This window comes from Pistacia vera, unplaced genomic scaffold (genome assembly GCF_008641045.1).
Source record: "Pistacia vera cultivar Batoury unplaced genomic scaffold, PisVer_v2 Contig528, whole genome shotgun sequence".
NCBI classification, from domain to species: domain Eukaryota; kingdom Viridiplantae; phylum Streptophyta; class Magnoliopsida; order Sapindales; family Anacardiaceae; genus Pistacia; species Pistacia vera.
Window position 1 is genome coordinate 180,568 of NW_022196366.1, and position 21,134 is coordinate 201,701.

The 21,134-nt window shown below is 34.6% G+C and overlaps 2 protein-coding genes across 5 annotated transcripts; one reads left to right on the top strand and one right to left on the bottom strand.

Moving 5' to 3' along the window:
* Window positions 1–5,021: 5,021 nt before the first annotated feature.
* On the bottom strand, window positions 5,022–6,645 carry LOC116107137. The gene has a single exon (XM_031393448.1). It carries the CDS (start codon window positions 6,564–6,566, stop codon window positions 5,199–5,201), a length of 1,368 nt encoding a protein of 455 aa, XP_031249308.1. The 5' UTR covers window positions 6,567–6,645; the 3' UTR covers window positions 5,022–5,198.
* Window positions 6,646–8,065: 1,420 nt separating this feature from the next.
* Window positions 8,066–20,393, top strand: LOC116107123 (vacuolar sorting protein 18). 4 transcript variants are annotated; one of them, XM_031393428.1, is made up of 24 exons: window positions 8,066–8,158; window positions 8,413–8,641; window positions 9,232–9,444; window positions 9,549–9,688; window positions 10,079–10,174; window positions 10,258–10,325; window positions 10,547–10,648; window positions 10,896–11,040; window positions 11,315–11,458; window positions 11,555–11,674; window positions 12,369–12,425; window positions 13,414–13,473; window positions 14,101–14,208; window positions 14,509–14,651; window positions 15,053–15,131; window positions 15,232–15,294; window positions 15,515–15,645; window positions 16,316–16,421; window positions 16,903–17,091; window positions 17,644–17,871; window positions 18,318–18,473; window positions 19,095–19,256; window positions 19,539–19,655; window positions 19,905–20,393. In XM_031393428.1, the coding sequence occupies exons 2-24, from the start codon at window positions 8,479–8,481 to the stop codon at window positions 20,076–20,078; spliced, it is 2,964 nt and encodes a 987-aa protein (XP_031249288.1). In that variant the 5' UTR covers window positions 8,066–8,158; window positions 8,413–8,478; the 3' UTR covers window positions 20,079–20,393. The 4 variants fall into 4 exon arrangements, with proteins under 4 accessions (XP_031249288.1, XP_031249287.1, XP_031249286.1 ...); XM_031393427.1 differs by lacking the exon at window positions 8,066–8,158 and adding an exon at window positions 8,258–8,324; XM_031393426.1 differs by lacking the exon at window positions 8,066–8,158 and having other exon boundaries at window positions 8,264–8,641.
* Window positions 20,394–21,134: the final 741 nt, after the last annotated feature.

The window sequence follows — 21,134 nt, forward strand, 5'->3', positions numbered from 1 at the left end:
TTAAAATAAAAAGTACATCAAAGAGAAAAATTCATCAAATAATGAAACAGAACCTCAATGTTGCATTATAAAAACTTGTACACAACATACATTACAACATATATTATAAAAATGTGTACACAACATACATTACAGCTGTAAGAAAATAAAGTGATGAGCTGGTTGTTTTGATCAGTATCAGTACTCTCCTCTGATCAGTTGCAGCAAGCAAAAACCCAATCCAGCCACTAAAAACTTCAGCAGCAGCTCATGAAAAATGAAGGGAAACAGGCCAAACCAAGTTGCTGCCAACAGCCATGGGACACATCACCCACTGCAGCAGAAAAAAGAAAAAAGCCAGCCTCCCAACAAGGATTACCCCAACTCATAGTGTTAAAATGACAATTTCATGATGAGGGTTCCTGAATATCTGAACCGTTAGCTTATCAACCACATCCCCTTGTAAAAACACAACATAAGAAGAGAAGACTCTGATATTAATATTAAGTTACACCAGGACACAACTCAAGAACCTTGTTTTATTTACAATAATACCACACTTAAATTTTTTTATACAAACTATTGTATAAAAATTGATGTAAAGTGAAGTACCGATCAAGGAAAAGCTGCACATTTCATCCAAAATGTTTAGGCATTCAGAATTAATAATAATAAATGGTTAGTACAAAGGATCAATTTCAGCAAGGTGAACTAAATAAATAGACTGAAAAATTGAGGTGAATAAGGGTTGAGGTCTCATGAGACATGATGGCAAAATACAGCTCGTAATAATGCTATAGCGACAGATGAATCAAGTAATCTAATTTAAATAAAAAGGTTAGGTGAATTGTTATCTATGTAGAACATGTTAAGATAACATAACCTATTAATAAGCACTAGGAAAGAGAAGATTTTGGTCACTTGAACAAACTGAAAGGATATCGAAAGTATATAGCTACCTTCTCAGCTTAAAAAAATTTTATCTACTTACCGTGCACACAAGGAATTGAATAAATGAACGTAGCTCATTATTACCAATAAATTTATTGCAAGCTACCAAAAATGTGATCCATTGTAGCTTTCATATGAATAGATTTTCTTGGAACATGTCGAATACAGGTGGATAGGAAAGATAAAATCATGTCAAAGTGATCATAACAGAGACGTACCACCCAGGGTGTCCTCCGGTGTCCATGCAACACTCTTAAGCATCTTCCAGTTTGGCAATCAATAATCTTTATCGTATGATCCCCACTACATAAACAAAAATAGAATGTAGTTTCAAGAAAACACGTCTCTTGGCATAAACATATCTTCCTTACAGTAAGCATCAACAAGGAAGTTATAACTTACTGCGTAGAAGCCAACGCCTTCCCATCAGGGTTGAATGCTACTGCAATAGCTGACCTTGGGGGAGGCAACAATGCACAATAATCTGCTGATAGACGTTGCAATGATTCTGACTATACCCTGAACCCAGTGAGGTAGTTTAAATTTAGAAAATAATGTCAAACGCAAAAACATCACAATGAATTTAACCATCCAAAACTGAGTACTATTGCTAACATTTCCTACCAAGCATCAAGACAACATAAGCAAAACAATAAAACCCATGATTTACCATGAGACAGGACCTCATCTTGAATCTGGCTCCTTTTCAAACCTTGACTCCAAGGAACTGGAACACTGCTTTGAAGCTTCTCTCCATCGTCTTTTGGACAAACGCTTTGTTCAAGGACAAACCTCTCTTTGCGACAATAGTCTAAACGCATTGCTGCCACAACCTAATTCATAAAACAAAACTAAATTAGCTACAGTTCTATCTAGGCCACAAAACAACAAATGGGAAGAAACAAGCACATGCTACCCGCCATTATAAAAATTAACCTCGGCACAAGCCCAGATATGAATCTTGTAATACTAAAACTATACAACAATAAAAATTCTCTATACAGACTAAAGTGGCAGAAAGATATGTAAGAGAGAATATAAGCTAAACTAGCAAATCAAAATAGATAACGTGGAAATCACACAACAGCTTAAGTCACTTTGTAAAGAAGGGATTTATGGTTAGTTTGAAATAATAAAAGCACTCATTAATTCACCACCTTGTGAAACTAGCTAAAACTGTAAACAAGTCAACAAAACAAACAGCTAAAAAAAATAATCAAACAAAAATAAATTACATGAATTTGTTATAGAAATTTCACAAACAGTTGTATATCTAGACATCACCACCAAAAGATGTCCCTCCCTGGCAAACATTAATGATCCCAAACCCCAACATTTAGACAATATAAAAATAAAAACCAGAAAAATATAGTCTACAAACAACAACTACAACAAATTATATAAACAACGCCTAACCTTACGGGTGCAACGTTTTGGAACCCAGCAAGTGGGAAATAATCACTTTATAGGTTTAGCGCTTGTTGGGGACGCAATTGGAGGAAACCGTGATGGGCTTAGAAAGAATCAGGTTCACTAATCTTTAAAGGAAATTTGGAGAGAGATTTTAGTGTTTGTATTTTGGAGAAACTGAGATTCGATTTGGGGTTTGTTTTAGGTACATTGAGAGTTGAAATTTTGGAGAAACTGAGACCGATTTGGGGTTTGTTTCAGGTAAATTGAGAATTGAAATTTTGGGTTTGGGAGAGATTTCTAATTTAGGGGAAGAAGAGAGTTTGACGTTGATTTTGTTTTGGGAGAGAAATTAGATTTAGGGGGAACTGAAATTTTGGGTTTTTTTTTTTTTTTTAAATTTATAATTTAAAAGAAATTTATAATTTGGAGGGAAAATTGCGTGACATTTTGTTGATGTGGTAGATGACGTGGTAGTGCTATGTCATCTATCACGTCATGATGTGTGAGAGTGATGTGAGATGGTGGTGTAAACCTAGTATTACTTTTTGGGAAAAGAGGGAGAAGAAAAGGAAAAAAGAGAAAGGGAGGAGGGAAAAGACGGAGAAGAAAGGAAAGAAAGAGAAGGGAGAGATGAAGAAGAAGGATAAGAGAGGGAAGAGAAAAAGGAAATAAAGAAATAGGATAAAAAAATTAGGGGTTTATGGATTAATTTAAAATTAATGATGAATATTAAAGTTTATTTTTTGGTTGGATATAAAATTATTATATTGTCCTTAGTTAAACAGATTTTACTAACAGATTTGGATAGAAAGTGGATAATTATCATTTTCAAACCTTTCGGGTATCAAATGGTCTTTGTGGCAAACTATGGGTGGATGCATATGGTTCGGTCTATATAAGTACTTCCCGATACACCATTTATACATTTATAATAAAAAATCTTTTCACTTGACAATCAACCCGATTAAAACAAAATATCCTTTATAACGGTTATGAAAAGCTCCTAAATTCTTTCTAATGCATTTTCCTTACAAAATTAGCCATATTTATGTTGTTGAAATTCATGTAAAGTTAACTTTGACATTGAATTTGAAGCTAACCTTTTCCTTTAGCCTTTTTAACTGGTATTTCAGTATTCAGCCTCAAAATTTGCTTTTAATATTATAGTCCCTGATGCAACTTTCGTCTCACTGGCTCTCTACATTAAGCACAAATGTTATTAGAATGTTGTCTTCATAAGCTTTCTGGCTTAAAGAGTCACATTCTACTTTAATATACATTAGCAGCAGCATTCACTAGCATGGTAAACCACTTAAAAAACAGAAGAAAAATGAAAAGGTTTTAGCAGAAATAGTCATGCATAGTTTACCGGTAGCAGCTAATACCTCTAGTACTTTCAAGTCAATTGCCAGGAAGTCACAGCAGCAAGCATTCTGGTCATGTTAAATTGTACTACCATTTTCAGTGTAACATCGACCTTTTTCAAGGAAGAACCAACTCTTGGCTTTCAATGTATTATGACTAATCCCGGTGACTGAAATTTTTATTCAATGCAGTCAGCCAAATTTGGAATGAGCTATGTTTACTTATTAATCTAACTACAGGAGTTGGGAACATGAAGAAGGCATATGGAGATGATTTATGCAAAAATTGACCAGGAAATTTCCTGGATAAGTGATAATGCCTTCAACAAGATTGCTTTGAGTATTACGAAAAAGGTGCTTGAGCACTATCTGGCATAATTTTTCTTGTCTAAAGGTAGGAAGAAGTTTCTGTAAAATATGATCTGAAAGGCATAAGCATGACTTGTACATATAGGACTTCTTCACGGTCACCTAACTGAACTACTGCAACAAAATAAGAAGAAAAATCACATAATTCTCGAAAACAAAATGCAGTTCAAATACCAAATTCAAAATGAAGTTTCCTCAATTGTTTTCAGCACTATTCTGCAGTTAAACTTATCGTTCTTTCTTCTCTGTCCGAGTGTCCTGAATAGTTTTTTATTTTCGTTTATAAGCTCCCTTTCTTTCCGCCAACAAAAGCAGAGGCCACTTTTGACCCTGGAAAGGCATGTGATATTTGGCAATCAATTATGATTTAACACTAAAACGGTAAAACCCTACAATGAGATTTAAGATCTTATATTGGCAAAACATCATGCAAATTGATTACCAGATCATAAGAGCTTTACAAAAATTAAGGAAGTCTAACCAAACGAAAACGGTACAATGAATTATAATATGACTTTTTGCTGTTCATTGTGTTGAAAATCTACCGATAAAATATAGAGAAGAAGAAAAACTAAAAGCATAATTATTTGTGGCATTTCTTTTAAGTTAAAAATGCGAGGTAGGGCCTGCCTCACATAAATAAATTGAATTGCATGATTGCCAGTTGGTTCCGTTTTGCCTAACAAGTAATAAAATTATGGTTCTACAACAATGTAATGCAATCTTAACAATAGAGAAGAAGAGAAAAAGCTTATCCTCTAGGAGCATAATAGAGACATTACATGCTTAACCACCCCTTATTATTCCTCTCCCAGAAACTATTACTTTAACCCAGAATCAGATTGAAGTCAAATGCAGCCTAACATTACAAGATCTCTAGTTCAAGATTTAAACTTAAAAACTCCAAACAGTAAACTTATATCACATAAGGGACAGTAGTTATCATTAGAAAGCAAGAGCAAAGCTTATCATTATCACATTATTGCATTAAAAGAACCAGTAAGGCTTAATACAAGAAGAACCTTATATCCCATTTCACAGAAAGCAAAAGAAAACCATCCAAAGACCATAACAATAGTTATGGCTAACAATCATAGTTGAAACTAAACTTACAAAAGAATGTTAAAATTCCTCAAAACCATCTTCATCAAAACTTAAAGCCTGACAAACAGAACCCTCCTCCTCTGTCACCTCCTTATCAGCAGCAAAAAAGTAGGATTTCCTCCCAGCCAATTCAGCCACTCTCTTGGCTGCCCCAGAATCCCTTGGACTCTGATCAACACATTGAACGGTCTTGATCTTCGGTAATTCATCACCCATTTTCGAAATGGAAGGAGGAGATGATCCCTTATAAACCACCACCTCACTAGGAATTTCCCACTTCTTCTTCGCTCTAGTCTCAGTTTTTGGGCCCAAATTCACCACATTCTCACGCGAAACACGCCGCTTATCACACCTGTTATTCTCTTCTTCTTTACCATTCTCTAAAGACCTTTTACGAGCATCATTTGTAATCTGATTATAACGGCTAGCAACTACTCTTCCAGGTTTCAGTGGCTTCTTACTTGCAGCTGATTTTTCTCCATCTCTGAATAGCTTCTTTGGCTGAATAAGTGAAAGCACACCATCGTCTCTCTTCACATTCTTTTTGGACCCTACAGTTGTCATAGCTTGTTTTGGAGGCTGAATCTTGGACGCTGCCGTTTTGCGTGATTTTGGGCTAAGACTCGAGCTCTTTCCTCTCTCTTTTGTCACCTTCAATTCATCGATTTCCTGCAACTTCCAGAAACAAGATTTGCGGCGACTTTGTATTGATTGAACAGGAGTAATAATCTCTGGCTTGCCCAAAGATTGTCTTGATTTGGCTACAGAGAAAATCTCAGCGGGACCTAAACTTACTCCTCTTCGATTAAACTTTGATTTAGCGCTTGAAAGCAAGTTTTCATCACTCTTTTTTATGGTCTCTAGATTCTTGAAACTCTGTTTCTGCTCCATGAATTTTGCCGGCACGATTCTTCCACGCTTTTCAATAGCCTTCGATTTAAACTCAATCTTTTCAAGACGAAGAACGTGGAGCCTTGATGATAAGCGGCTGATCTCCTTTTCAATCTCCTCAATTTCCATATCAATCTTTCTCTCATCGCGCTTTTCCTCTTCTTCTTCTTCAACTCCAATCTTTGATCCCATAATTTTAGAAACACTCTTCACTGGCTTCGTTTGGGAGTTCTTGATGGAACTATTCATTTGAAGAGGCTTAAAGAGCACAGAAGATTTAAGATAAGAAGAAACAGGAGATTTCGCCAAGCCAGGACTCAGGTTCTCTTTGCTGCAGTCCGATTCAAGAGACTGATTCACGTACACCGATTGCAAATTAGACCATGAACCCTTAATTGCTGTAGAGTCTTCAGATTCACCATTGTCAAAGGCCGCATTGTTCCATATCTGAAGCTCTTGTCCATTAAGCGTATCTGGGCATTGAAGAACACTCATTTTGTGCGCTAATTTCAAGCAAATTTTAGAATCAATGGCTTCTTTTAGTGAAAGAACTAGTGAAGGTCTTTTGAGTGAAAGGGAAGAGAACAAACTTGAGAGAGAAAATCTTTAGCAGAGAACATTTGAATGTAACAAGATATTTGACCGTTGGGAAAAGTTGACGTTAGGGTGTTAGTGAAATCTCGGCCGTTTGTTGCTAAACGGCTCCTATAGACGCTCCGATTTGATTTAAAGGTTAGATAGTGAAAAATTAATTTTGGACTCAAAATCGGTCGTGTTGTTATTAACGGATGGGGTCCATGGAGGGAGCGTTCTAGAGCTTGATATGGGCTTCAGCCCCAGCCCATATTCAAAATCATAACTTAAAGAAGAAACCAAATGATTCAATAGTCAGTACGGATGATTTTGTGCAATTGTTATAATGGATTAAATCCATTAGTACCCTGATGTTTTCAAAACTTATTGTCTTTCATTTGGAATAAAGGCACATTGTAAAACTAACTGGTGGGGTAGTGTTGTGTCATATGGCAAAACTCTGGACCTAAAATTTCACAAACATTCGGGGTACTAAATGGATTTAAGGTTTTTTATTTATTTTTTTTAAGAAAAAAACCTCTAAACAAAGTAGATTAGCATTAATAAGCTCAAACAAATTCTCACAAGTATTATAGATTGACGGCTGATATTAAGAAATGGGCAAAATAATGGTCTATTACTATATTAGTAGTCCAACTCAACCCTTTAGGTTTAAAATTTGATAACCCTATAATAATAATAATAATAATAATAATAGTAATAATAAATGGGATTGGCAGACGGCACAACACCATAGCATACTCCTTAAATATCATTTTTACATGTTTTACCATTGACATTACATCTTTAAAAGTTACATCTTTAGGTATGAATTTAACTCACTATTATACTCACAATTAGTGGTAAAGAAGAACACTCTGTATTAATATTTTAATTAAAAGGTAAGACACGAGACAGTGCGTTTCTCAGAGGAAGTTAAACGACGACCGTTTTGGCAGTTTATTAGAAAAGAGTTAAACACTTTTTCCCACCCAAGGTTTGGTCTAATATCTTTTCACCCAAAAAGTTCCAAAATACATTTTTACTACCCAGTGTTAGTCTCTGTCCATTAAAATTTCCATTTGATTGGATTTGACTATTGAAATACCTCTTTCACCTTTATAAATTATCATTAAATAAATTAATATTAAAAACAAAAACATAAAGGAAAAGTAAAATATTAAAATTAATATAAAAAACCCAAACCTTAACCTCCAACCCGTTCTCTTCTTCTTCCTCATCTGCTCTAAGCCACAACCCCTCGTAGTACACAACCCAAATCAATTTACCCTTATAAAACCCAAAATCAATTTTGTGAGTGGTTATGACTTACGGGTCTAATATTTCAATTGTAGATGCTTGTGGATTGTTTGTTTTATATTGAAATTCATGGTGGATCTACAGTATTTGTTTGGTTATATTAGATATTTGTTTGTATTGAATGTGGAGAAAAAAAAAAATTGAAGGTGATTTGTGCGTGTAAAAAGAGATAAGGAAAGAGAAGATCAATTCAGGTTAGCAAAAATGACTATTATGCCCTTTTGTCGTTAAATTTAACGGACGATTTTTAATTTTGGGTAATAAAGTTGTGTTTTGAATTTTTTGGGTTGGAAGTGTGATTAGGCCAAACCTTGGTTTGGTAAAAAGTCGTTTACTCATTAGAAAATCCAAGAAACCTTAGTAAAATAGCTGTTTAGCCGTTTAGGCAATTTTCCCGGTTGATCTCCGGTCCAGCGAACTGATTTTTTTTTTTTCTGTTCAAGTGCAGCTTTGAGTAGGATTTCATTTTGAATTTCGACTGTTGTGTTATCTACATTTGATAGGCCAATTGAATATGGATCAGATGAGGCAAGTTTTCTCGGTAGATGTTCTTGAAAGATACGCGGCCAAGGGGCGAGGTGTCATTACATGTATGTCAGCTGGTAATGATGTGATCGTATTAGGAACCAGTAAAGGATGGCTTATTAGACACGATTTCGGCGCCGGTGAATCTTATGGTATCTTCTTTTACCTATTTTCTTCTTCTAATTTTTACCTTTCATTTCGCAGTTGAACTGCGTGTGAAATGGGATTTTTTGCAAAATTTGAAGTACTCCGTGTCTGTGGTGATAGAAGACTGGTTTTGGTTTGGTCATAATGGTGAAAAGTGAATGAAAGCTACTATAATTTCCTGATATGATGTAGCAACGTGTTCAATAGAGTTTCTAAGTGTGAAATCCTCTTCGGAATGTGAACCGTGCTGATCATATGTTTGGTACACTAATTCTGAGGTTGATCTCATTATCTGTAAATATGGAAAAACTAAAATGAAGAGCTTGAGCTTTCTGAGAAGAGTACTTAATTTGATCATTTAGATTAAGAACGATTTGAAGTGCGATCAACTAAAAGGTATTTTCGTACAGATGCAACTTTCAATGTGTCAATTAGAATATAGCTAATGCTAACCTGTTTTGGATTTAAATTGAATGTGACTTTGAGTTGATATTGAGTTCTACTAGCTACCTCCTAGAATTAGCTGGACTTGAACTGATTGTGCTTGCATAAGATGACACCTTGTCTGATTTCTTCTTGTACATTTGAAATATAGATATTGATCTTTCTGTGGGCCGACCTGGGGAGCAATCTATCCACAGAGTTTTTGTTGATCCTGGAGGTAGTCACTGTATTGCCACCATCCTTGGTAGTGGTGGCGCTGAAACTTTCTACACTCATGCAAAGTGGAGCAAGCCTCGTATTTTAAGCAAATTGAAAGGTCTTACTCTAAATGCTGTTGCCTGGAACAGACAACAGATAACTGAAGGTAATTCACTAATCTCTCGGAAAATTGCTCGGTTGTTTATTTTGAACTAAGGTTTGTGTATCATATTTGGTCTTGTTAATGTGTTTAATTTCTTCAAAATTCAGCTTCTACGAAGGAAACCATTCTTGGTACAGACAATGGCCAATTTCATGAGCTGGCTGTGGATGAGAAGGACAAGAGGGAAAAGTATATAAAATTTTTATTTGAGTTAACTGAGCTTCCAGAAGCTATTATGGGCTTGCAGGTATTCTTTCTCTTTTTTGTTATTTTATTTTCTGAAATGGGCCTGAATTGCCGCTTGGTTCTTCTTCCTCAGCCTTCAATGGACTAACATAGGTTTCCAAATTTCATGTTTAGATACTAAGGCAGAAACTATAATTCTTATTTGAATGGTCAAACTTGTAATATGCGATCTGCTTTTTTTTTTTTTAATTCTCCAAGCATGTTTCATGTATCCAGTTGAATGGACTATTGACCACTGGTTTCTTCAGAGGATCTCATCTGCTAGTATAGATTAGTTGAAAATGTTTCATCTCTTCTAGAAACTGAAACTATGATGTTATTCTCACTTGAAATTAATCCATATACATCCATAGTTAATGCGTTAACATCTTTGTCTTGTTCTTGTCTTCAGATGGAAACAGCTAGCTTAAGCAATGGTACTAGATATTATGTGATGGCTGTTACTCCAACACGACTTTATTCTTTCACTGGATTTGGATCACTTGATGTAAGTTTAGGTCTGTTATCTTTTAGCTCTGGATTGCTGGACTTGGATCACTCAACATACTTACTAATTTATTGCATGTCTAGACTGTATTTGCTAGCTACTTAGAACGTGCTGTGCATTTCATGGAACTTCCTGGTGAAATACCAAACAGGCAAGTGCTTTTGTTCACGTTAACATTATCTAATACTTTAGTTATTTAATAAAGAAACAGAAACGATTTGGAGGGTGAAAAATCATTTATTATGTAAAACTTTTAACCTCTTTTATCTGATTTATCATTTATGCTTTGGTAATGGCTAGCACATTACAAAATGCTATTTTTTATCTTTCTGAATACGATGTTTTCCCTGTTATTTTGGTCTTCTCCTTCAGTGAGTTGCATTTTTTTATCAAGCAAAGAAGAGCTGTGCACTTTGCATGGCTTTCTGGAGCAGGTATCTATCATGGTGGCTTAAACTTTGGAGCACAGCATAGGTAAAGGAATTCATTCTTGATCTTTTCTTCCTGCTAGTCATTGGAACAAAAAATTATTGTGATTTATTTTCTTTGGAAAACATTTGTAATTTCTACTCTCAATGGTGCAACATCTATTTGTCTCTTTTTAAAATATTAATTTATTATGTATTCTTGGTGTATATAACGTAGTGGTTATTCATGTCTATCAAATACATTTCTATCATGAAATTTTTTCTAACTTAATTTGTTTGGAATATTTGGGTAGTTCTCCAAATGGTGATGAAAATTTTGTGGAGAACAAGGCTCTTTTGAACTACTCAAAATTGTCTGAAGGTACTGAAGCAGTTAAACCCAGTTCTATGGCAGTGTCTGAATTTCATTTCCTGCTGCTTCTTGGGAATAAGGTTAAGGTGTGTTGCAGCGAACACTGACGATATACTTTTAACTTTGATTATATCCATTTTTTATAGGGTCTTTCAGTACTACTACACATATAATGGTGGTAAGGGTTTTGTTTTTAGACTATAGTTGGTTTTGAGTGTGAGGCACTTAACTTAGCTGGCTCCCTTTTAATTAGGACTTGTTAGTATTTAGAGTTTATGTAAGATTTCCTTTGTAATGCAGGTTCCCTTTTTTATTTTCCCAGCTTTTAACTTGTATGCTGTGCTCTTTAAATTTACGTAGGTTGTAAATAGAATCAGTGAACAAATCATAGAGGAACTTCAGTTTGACCAAACATCGGAGTCAATGCCAAAGGGTATCATTGGATTATGTAGTGATGCAACTGCGGGAATTTTTTATGCATATGACCAAAACTCTATCTTTCAGGTTTGCTTTTGTGAGGGCTTCATCTTCCCTGATTTTAATATTTGTTTCACCGGTTAGTGATTTGTTTTCTGTGGCTGGGTTTGAGACATGTTCTAGGTTTCTGTCAATGATGAAGGCCGAGATATGTGGAAGGTTTATTTGGATATGAAAGAGTATGCTGCAGCTTTAGCAAATTGTCGTGACCCACTCCAAAGAGACCAAGTATACTTGGTTCAGGTATGTCTAATACTCTAATTGACCTCTGATAGGAACCTAATCCAACAACTCAACAATTGGGTTGGGTAGTGGGTCTTTCATGGACTTGAGTAGAACTCTCCTTGGAAAATCGGCTTACCAAGGGAGGATGCCCAAGCCCTTATAAACCACATGTCCACCCCTTTTCCCTCTCAATATGAGATCCTAACATACCACCACGCTTCTGCAACCGACGTCCACATCGGCCTCTTTACTCCTTGGGTGACTACGCGGATCCCCTTTCCCTCGGGCCTCCATGCCCTTTCATAGGGTAGCAACTCGGGCCCAAGGTCAGCCTGCCATGGGTCAGCCTGCCACATAGGCGACATCCACATGGGCGTAGGATCATACTCTGATACCAATTGATAGGAACCTAATCCAACAACTCAACAATTAGGCTGGGCAATGGGTCTTTCATTGGCTTGGGTAGAACTCTCCTTGGAAAACCGGCTTGCCAAGGGAAGGTGCCCAAGCTCTTATAAACCACATGTCCACCCCTTTTCTCTCTCAATGTGAGATCCTAACAACTTCATTGTCACAAACTGAATGGCTATATGGAGACATTAACATTGCTTCTTTCACAATATTATATTAACTTTCACTTATAGCATGTACTTTTGTGTAGGGAAAGTTGTTTTATGTGGTAAGTGTATAACTAGAGTAATATATGCTGCAGGCTGAAGCTGCATTCGCTGCCAAGGATTTTCTTAGAGCGGCATCTTTCTATGCAAAAGTGAAACCTCTATTTCATACTTTATTATGTCAGTGTATTAGTTATTATGTATCTTTTAACATTCCTGTTTTTCTATTATCCTTGTTAGATTTCTTATGGGATGAAGTTGATATTGCTGAAATCACCCTAAAACATTTTGGGATATGGTTGTATATGTCTTAAAACATTGAGTTCTAAGAATCTTGTGACACAGTTATGATTCTTAAAGAAGTTCCAAACTCCTGATCATATCCATTTAAGAAATAGATGCCTAGAATCTGCCAAAATCAAATAAAGTTTTAGTTGTACAGGTGGAGGCACTCAAATGTGCAAATGCGCAACCACATGACCCCATCACTGGTGTATGATCTCACCCTCTGATTTGGCCTACTGAATCACAACCACATCCTCTATAATTTTGTGCGACTTTTTTATATTCTCCCATTAAGACTTGATCATCATAAAGCATGATATTTTCCTTCCCTTGCCCTTTATCTGCAAATATGTTGCTGATTGTTGGTTTTAGTCTCTAATGGAGAACAATATGCTTCCCTGGGCACTCTTATCATTCCTTACTAAATCTGTCTGTGACTCTGTGTTCCATCAAATCTTCAGAAGTCTTTAAATAAACTGTTGGACTGTTTTTTTAACAGATCAAGCTACTGCTTAAAGCTTTTTCCAAGGAAGACTGATCATGTAACAGAGTGGAGTTATCTTCTGCTAATAATGATATGGCAATTTTTCCCTTTTTTGATTGTTCTTTGAAGTTTATCTATATTTATAAGAAATTACATTACCTATGAATAACACCTGTCTATTCATTGAGCAATGATACCATTAAAACTCAGAGGCATTATTTGTTGATATATTGGGTGCATGTGTGTTTTTCTGATTGTGTATGCATGTGGGAGACCAATTCAGGGTAATTTCAGATAAAAAGAATGTTGGTTTCATTTTTCTATCAAGACCCGAGAGGATAACCTTGTAACTATTGGAAAGTGTTTTGTAGATCAACTATATCCTATCCTTTGAGGAGATCACTCTGAAGTTTATTAGCGTAAGCGAACAGGTAATTACAGTATCAGTCATGTTTTTAGCTTTTTGAAGATTTAGTACAAATTTATCAAGTTGACTTTTCTGCATTATGAATTATCTCAGCTTTGCTACTACTAATTGTTCATGCCCCTTCTGTCTTGAGCCCATTTGTTTGTTATTTTTCATGCCTCTTCCATCTTGAGCCCATTTGTTTGTTATTTTTGTTTAACCTCATGTCATTATTGGACTAAAGTTAGAGTAGGATATGGAAATGGTTTTGGTCTGCTTTTGTATGATCTTTGTTGGATCCATTAATACATAATCTTTAGTTTCTTATCAGAAAATAATTAAATACATAAATAAACTTAGTATATTAACATCCTTGACTTAGTTTACTTATTTTTGTCATTGCTCACTAATTAGCATTATTGTAATATACATGCAGAATTTACTCTTAAAGTTGCAGTAATTTTCATAATTATATAAAACTCTTAATTGTTGAAATTTTATTTGAATTCCTGGTGTACATTTCATACATTGCGTTTGGCCTCCCAAAGAAAATGGAATTGAATTTTATGTTTGGGAACTTTGACTAAATTATTTTGATATGAATACGGACACATACATTTACAAACTTATACTGTGCTTTGCTTACTTGCAGGATGCTTTGAGAACTTTCTTATTACGGAAGCTTGATAATCTTGCAAAGGATGACAAATGCCAAATAACAATGATTTCCACATGGGCAACTGAATTGTACTTGGACAAGGTTTTTGTTTCTGTCTATTCATAACTCTTGGATGACTAACCTGGCTACCTCTTGTTGAATGTTTTTCTATCTTCTTTTTTATTCCCCTTTTTACTTGCTATCGTGGCAAGATGAAACAAATTGCCCTGAATCACTTAAAAAGAGAGGGGAAGAGATGCAGGGAGGAAAAGGAAAAGAAGCTTAAGTATTAAAATTTTCTTTGTTTGTCAAATTTATGTATTTTTGACAGAAGCTATAAGGCTGTAATATATATGTCAGAATTTGTAATATTAATGTTAGGTTTATATTCTAATCTTTTAGATAAATCGGCTACTCTTAGAAGATGACACTGCTTTGGACAATCGTAGTTCAGAATACCAATCAATTATTAAAGAGTTTCGTGCCTTCCTTAGTGACTGCAAGGATGTATTGGATGAGGCAACTACAATGAAACTTCTAGAAAGGTAATTATGCTATAATATGACAGTGTTCACCATATATTGTTTGCCTCTGGACCAATATGCTGACAATAAATGTTTTAGGAATTTGTCAAATGAATTACTGGACATTTTCCAATTCTTAGTATCTATGACTTCCTTGATTTCCGGCCTAACAAAATAGATCATATTATGCTTATTCTGAGGCATGGATTTTGTAAGTTGTTGCTTTGTTAATCCATCCAGCAATACGCAATATATGTCAGTTTGAGTTTTATCCATTTTCTAACCACTTTCAGTGTTTACACCTTCCAATTGCATATACAGAAAGATGAATATTTTAATCTTATGCATGTCAATACATCTTTATTTTCTTTTTTCGATTAAAGTAATCCAATTTTGTTTTTTATTTTGGAATTTTTTTGTAGCTATGGTAGAGTTGAAGAACTGGTATACTTTGCTAGTTTGAAAGAGCAATATGAAATTGTAGTTCATCATTATATCCAGGTGCTTTTCATCTCCATTTTAATTTTCTTTTGGGTGTGTATGTATATATATGTTTTAGTCAATGTTTGCTTCATTTATTTACTTATTTTCTTTCCTTCAGCAAGGAGAAGCAAAGAATGCTTTGGAAGTGCTTAGAAAACCTGCTGTTCCTATAGACCTTCAGGTACAAATCAAGCTCTGCAGTTTGGAATATAGAACCTTTTACCCATCACATTCTGCATGCTGGTTGCCATTCAGTTTCATCCATCATCTTCAAATCATCTAATTTATCTTCATCCTTCTTGTATGATATAGCTGACCTGTCAGTTTGTCATTCACCACGACCTATTATTTTAGTCTATTATTCTTGGAAGGCAATTAATCATAATTTGCTTAATCTGCAGTACAAGTTTGCTCCAGATCTTATCATGCTTGATGCATATGAAACTGTGGAGTCATGGATGACCACTAACAACCTAAACCCAAGGAAACTGATTCCTGCTATGATGCGCTATTCAAGTGAACCTCATGCAAAGTAATCTTTATTTTATTTTTGTGTGGTTAATCAGTTATATGCCACTGTCTAGTATACATTTCTTTATCTCAACTCTCTCATATAGTTAAATGTTTTGTTTAAAGATAAAAAACAGTTGATATGTTTCATTAACATAAATAAGAGTGTAAGACTAGGGAATTATTGATTTTTTATTAAATACTTATTTGATTTTGGTTCCACTTAACATTTAATGTTTTTCCATAGATATGTTTTACATATTTACCTTTATATATATTATAGTAATCATAAAATATAGGTATATCATTATATTAACATTTAATTTTAAGAATCATTATACCAATTGACCTATGGTTTAAGAGTATTAATTAATAATATCCACATTAATTAGTGCTATATATAGGTTATAGGTTAGAAACCCGGCAATTACCCGCCTGAATCCAGTGACTGGGACATTCTCCGACGAGTTTTGGTTACACTTTTATTACCAAAATGATCCTCTTTAAACAATCTATCTATTCATATAACTTTTAAATCTAATAAAATCATCTGTGTTCAAGTTACAACTCTTGCATTGTGATGCATAGAGAGCTACATATCTTGAATTGTGAGGCACAGGGAGCTACACATAAGGAATTTCTTTTTGTTTTATCTTTTTAATTATTTTTTTGCAACTCATATAAAATTGCAGGAATGAAACCAATGAAGTCATCAAATATCTAGAGTTCTGCGTCCATCGCTTGCATAATGAGGATCCTGGGGTTCACAACTTGCTGCTTTCTTTGTACGCCAAGCAGGTTGAGATGCTTACTTTAGTATTTTGGATTCTCTCTCTCTCTCTCTGTTTTTTTTTTTAGTGGATCCTTGCTATTTGTTGAATACTATGCATGCTGTATTTTCTGAATTCCTTTCTAAAAGTCTCGCAATTGTTTGTCATGGATGCAAATATGAAACATGACAATTTATATACTGTTCCATGGTTTATGTTCTTTATACTGTTCCATGGTTTATGTTCTTTCTATGCTTAACTATTAGAATATCCAGAAGTAATTTGATTGTTTCAACAAGGACCTCCTAAAGATATTTGATTTTTCATGTGACATGAGTGCATATATGTTTTCATAAATATTACTGTAAAAGTCATTTTAGAATTGAGCTGAGCATTACAATGATGCAGTGCTATGCAACATTTTTTGTGTTTGAGTGTTTGATAGCATTTTATGTTCTTCAATTTATCATGGACCAAATTTTAAATGTACGTTATGATATTATAATTAGGAAGATGACAGTACCCTTTTGCGTTTCCTACAATGCAAATTTGGAAAAGGACGAGAAAATGGACCTGAGTTCTTCTATGATCCCAAATATGCCCTGCGCCTTTGCCTGAAGGAAAAGCGAATGCGTGCCTGTGTTCATATATACAGCATGATGTCTATGCATGAAGAAGCAGTTGCACTTGCTCTACAGGTGACAATGTTATTCTAATGTTTCGCTTCTTCCACTATGTTTTATTTGTATTGATGGACTTCAGTTTTTGGTAGCTGTTGTATATTGGCTATTCCATAGCATGTATTATTTGCTTGTATCTTATGTAATAAATGCAGGAATTTTTCCTTTAAAACTACACATGAATTTGAGTTGTTCAAATCATATACTTCCAGTTCCAGATAGATAATTCAGGAATTTTTTCCTAATCTGTTGGTTTCAGTTTTTATGCATTGAAGGCCTCTCTCTCTCTTTTTATTTCTCACAATTGAGGATGGGAAGAGTGTGGGGGATGAACTGGGAAAAAAACTTTCCCCAGGAACTTCTGGGGGCAGTTTCCATGGGTAATTTTTGTGGTGATATCTAAAATTCGTTGTCAATTATGCAATCTGAATTTTTCGAAATATCAAATTCATTGGTGCTAGAATTAAGCTACTTCAACTATATTCTACAAGAATTCTTTCAAAGTGGATCTTTGGAAGAACTCTTAAAACTCTCTGCTATAGAAGTCTCACACTTCTGTTGATTTACTAGGTTGACCCTGAGCTCGCTATGGCTGAAGCTGACAAGGTTGAAGATGATGAAGAATTAAGGAAGAAGCTTTGGCTTATGGTTGCAAAGCATGTGGTTGAACAGGAAAAGGGAGCTAAAAGGGAGAATATACGGAAGGCAATAGCATTTCTCAAGGAAACTGATGGTCTATTAAAGATTGAGGATATATTACCATTCTTTCCAGACTTTGCCTTGATTGATGACTTCAAAGTAAGATCATATTACTGTGGATTTTCTTATACTGTTCAGTAATCTTGTAATTCATATATGTATGGAAATACCACACACACTCTTATTGGTGTTCTTTTCATGCTCAGAAATCTTTTAGGAATAAAACAATGAGAGATTATAAATGATGCAAAACTAAATCAATAAGCAGGAGGGGAATTCATGTAGCTTTTCAATTAGTTATGTCTTATTGTTATGTTATCATAAGAGAAATTCTTACTTTTGAATAACTTTTAGCTCTGTGGCTCTGCTGGCAGTGAAATTGCTGGTTTCATTCTTTTTGACAAGTTTTCAGCTCAAGTTATATAATGCTAGCATGAATTAAAACCAAATTTACTCACTTTCTCCCCGAAATTAGTTTTAACAGTTCATTTTAAAGTTTTTCCCTTCATCAAATTGTATATATCAACATTCTTATGTATATGTAGGAAGCAATTTGCTCATCACTAGAGGACTACAACAAGCAAATTGAACAGCTCAAACAGGAGATGAATGATGCAACACATGGAGCTGACAACATCAGAAATGATATCAGTGCTCTTGCTCAAAGATATGCTGTCATTGATCGTGACGAGGATTGTGGGGTATTGATCAACCTGATATTTTGTTCCCATTTGATGTCCGATAAAAAAAGCTTCTCTTCCTCTTCTGTTTAAAACATTTGCTTTTATCATGGTTCAAATGGACCTTAATAAATATTATGCTTGTTTTGTTCACCTTTGAAGTTGCTCCATTTAGTTTGCTTGAACTCTTGAAGTTTCAAAACCACCCTGTCTGATTTTTGAGTTTAACTATGGAGCTATGATTCACTTCCCTGTTAACTTGAGTCCTAATAAGTTTCATCTTTGTTTTGCCAAGGTTTTAAATGAAACTGTTTTGCTTTCTTTTTGGATTTTTATTGTTCTTTCTGTGCATTGTCAGCTGATCAAATTGAAACAAGCCTGTCTGAGTTTGAGTTTCCACTGTGGAGCTATCTTTTGCTTCCTCGTTAATTTGACTCCTATTTTTTTTTTTTTTTTTTTTTTTTTTCAAGGTTATAAATAAAACTCTTGTTGCTTTCTTTTTGGAAATTTACTATTCTTTCTGTGATACCATCGGCTAATCAGATCTGTTAGTTAACTTCATGCCAAGATCTAGATTATGATGCCTTAATTAACTTCATGCCAAGATCTAGATTATGATGTCTTAATCCTTTAAGTCCTCAGATTTGTAGGCGTAAAATCTTGACCGTGGGTGGAGATTACCGAATGGCTCGAGGTTACACATCGGTAGGACCAATGGCCCCTTTCTATGTCTTTCCATGTGGACATGCCTTCCATGCACACTGCCTGATTGCGCATGTAACTCATTCCACCAATGAAACTCAAGTAAGTAATGGTGATAACATTTAATTATAGATTGCAAAGTGGAAGTGCTCTGGCTGGAATATCCTTTTTTTTTTTTCTTTATTCTCATTACCCTTATTAACATTTGTGGGAACATTCCAGCTTGAGAATGAAATTATCAAATAATAGTTCCAAATGGTGCCATTGCTGTTTTAAGCTAATGATTTTAATATGTTATGTATTTTAAAATAATAATATACTAAATATATATATTCTCAATTTGATAATGCCCATACATTTAGAATAAGTATGATCTTTATGCAGGCGGAGTATATACTGGATTTGCAGAAGCAGTTAACTCTACTGGGTTGCGAATCCAGGAAGGATTCGAATGGTGTCTTGACTGACGATTCCATTACTAGCATGCCCCCAACAGACAAGGTTTGTTTTTATATTTTTTCTCCTCTGGTTTGCAACTTAGCAAACATGTAATGTTAAATGTGAAAAGTTGAACCACTTGGAGATGAGATTATTGATTGCTCTTACGTTTTTCTTGATTTTTATGGCCTTGAGATGAATTCCACCCCACAGCTGACAAAACACCTTATTAGGCCCCTGTGCATACTACTGACCGTTTTGTGCTCTTAATGAATGAAATCCACTAATTCAATTTATTGGATTAATGGGCAGCTCCGATCACAGTTAGATGATGCAGTAGCCAGTGAATGCCCCTTTTGTGGTGACTTGATGATCCGTGAAATATCTTTGCCTTTTATTGCTCCTGAGGAAGCACATCAGGTTTCTTCATGGGAGATTAAACCACTGAACCTTGCAAACCAGAGGAGCTTTTCTTTACCTGCATGATCAGATTCCTTCTGTGCCTTCCTGAGTTTTGCAGAATTGTTTGTGTTTCGGGCGAGCTGTTTTTGATAACGCCCCTTATTAATTATTTTTTTTTTTTTTCTTCTTTTAACTGTTTTACATCTCATCTGTAATATTAACTAATGTAATATATTTGCTAAGAGGGTGGCTATTCTTTTTTCTTGGTTTTCTTCTTGTATTCTATGTTCCAACTGGTCACTGAAATACTGTTGTAATTTTCCGGTGTTTGATTTTATGTAACTTTGATTTGTCCAATACATAAATATGGAATGCCCTTGGGTTTAGTGTACCCCGCTACGATATGAACTTGAGAACAGCGAATATGTACATCTAGGCCAGATCTTATTATAAATTTGTTTTTAAAAAATGATTATTGATATGCATCTTAAATTTGTATCTCATTTTTTATATTCTATTCATGCAACATCGTTGTAGGATTATATATAATTGATCATATAATCACATCATCAATATATATGACAAATTACATTAATGTTTAGATTTGAAGGATAGAATACATATAAGCATTTTTTTGGGTAAAGTGGTAAACAAGTATAAAATTGACAAAATGAATTTCTAAAGCAACTGAACAATCAATTTGACCAATAAACTAATTACTTCTGGTGGTCTAATGGTTCATAAAGACTCTTTAATATATTAATAAAGAGATCTGTAGCTTCGCTATCATCAAAAAACCAAAAAAAAACTTAAGGCCAATAAACATGTATTTTCATACGATATCGATCAGTATGTTGGGAAACAGTGAGGCCTTACTGATAAGGAATACGTATTCTCTTAATTATCGTTTTGCTCTTGAGGTTTATTGACAAAATTAAATAACAAGTTTTTTCTTTAATGTTATAACGATTATTAATGTTAAATCTTTTAATTTTTTACTTGATTTCTTCATTCTGGAATCAATTATAAAGGGCAAAGTGAAATGCAACGGCTTATATCTGAACTCGAAACTGAAGTTAATATTTTGATAAGTCAGTTATAATTACACATTGTTTTATCTTCTGTACAATTTGAAAAAAG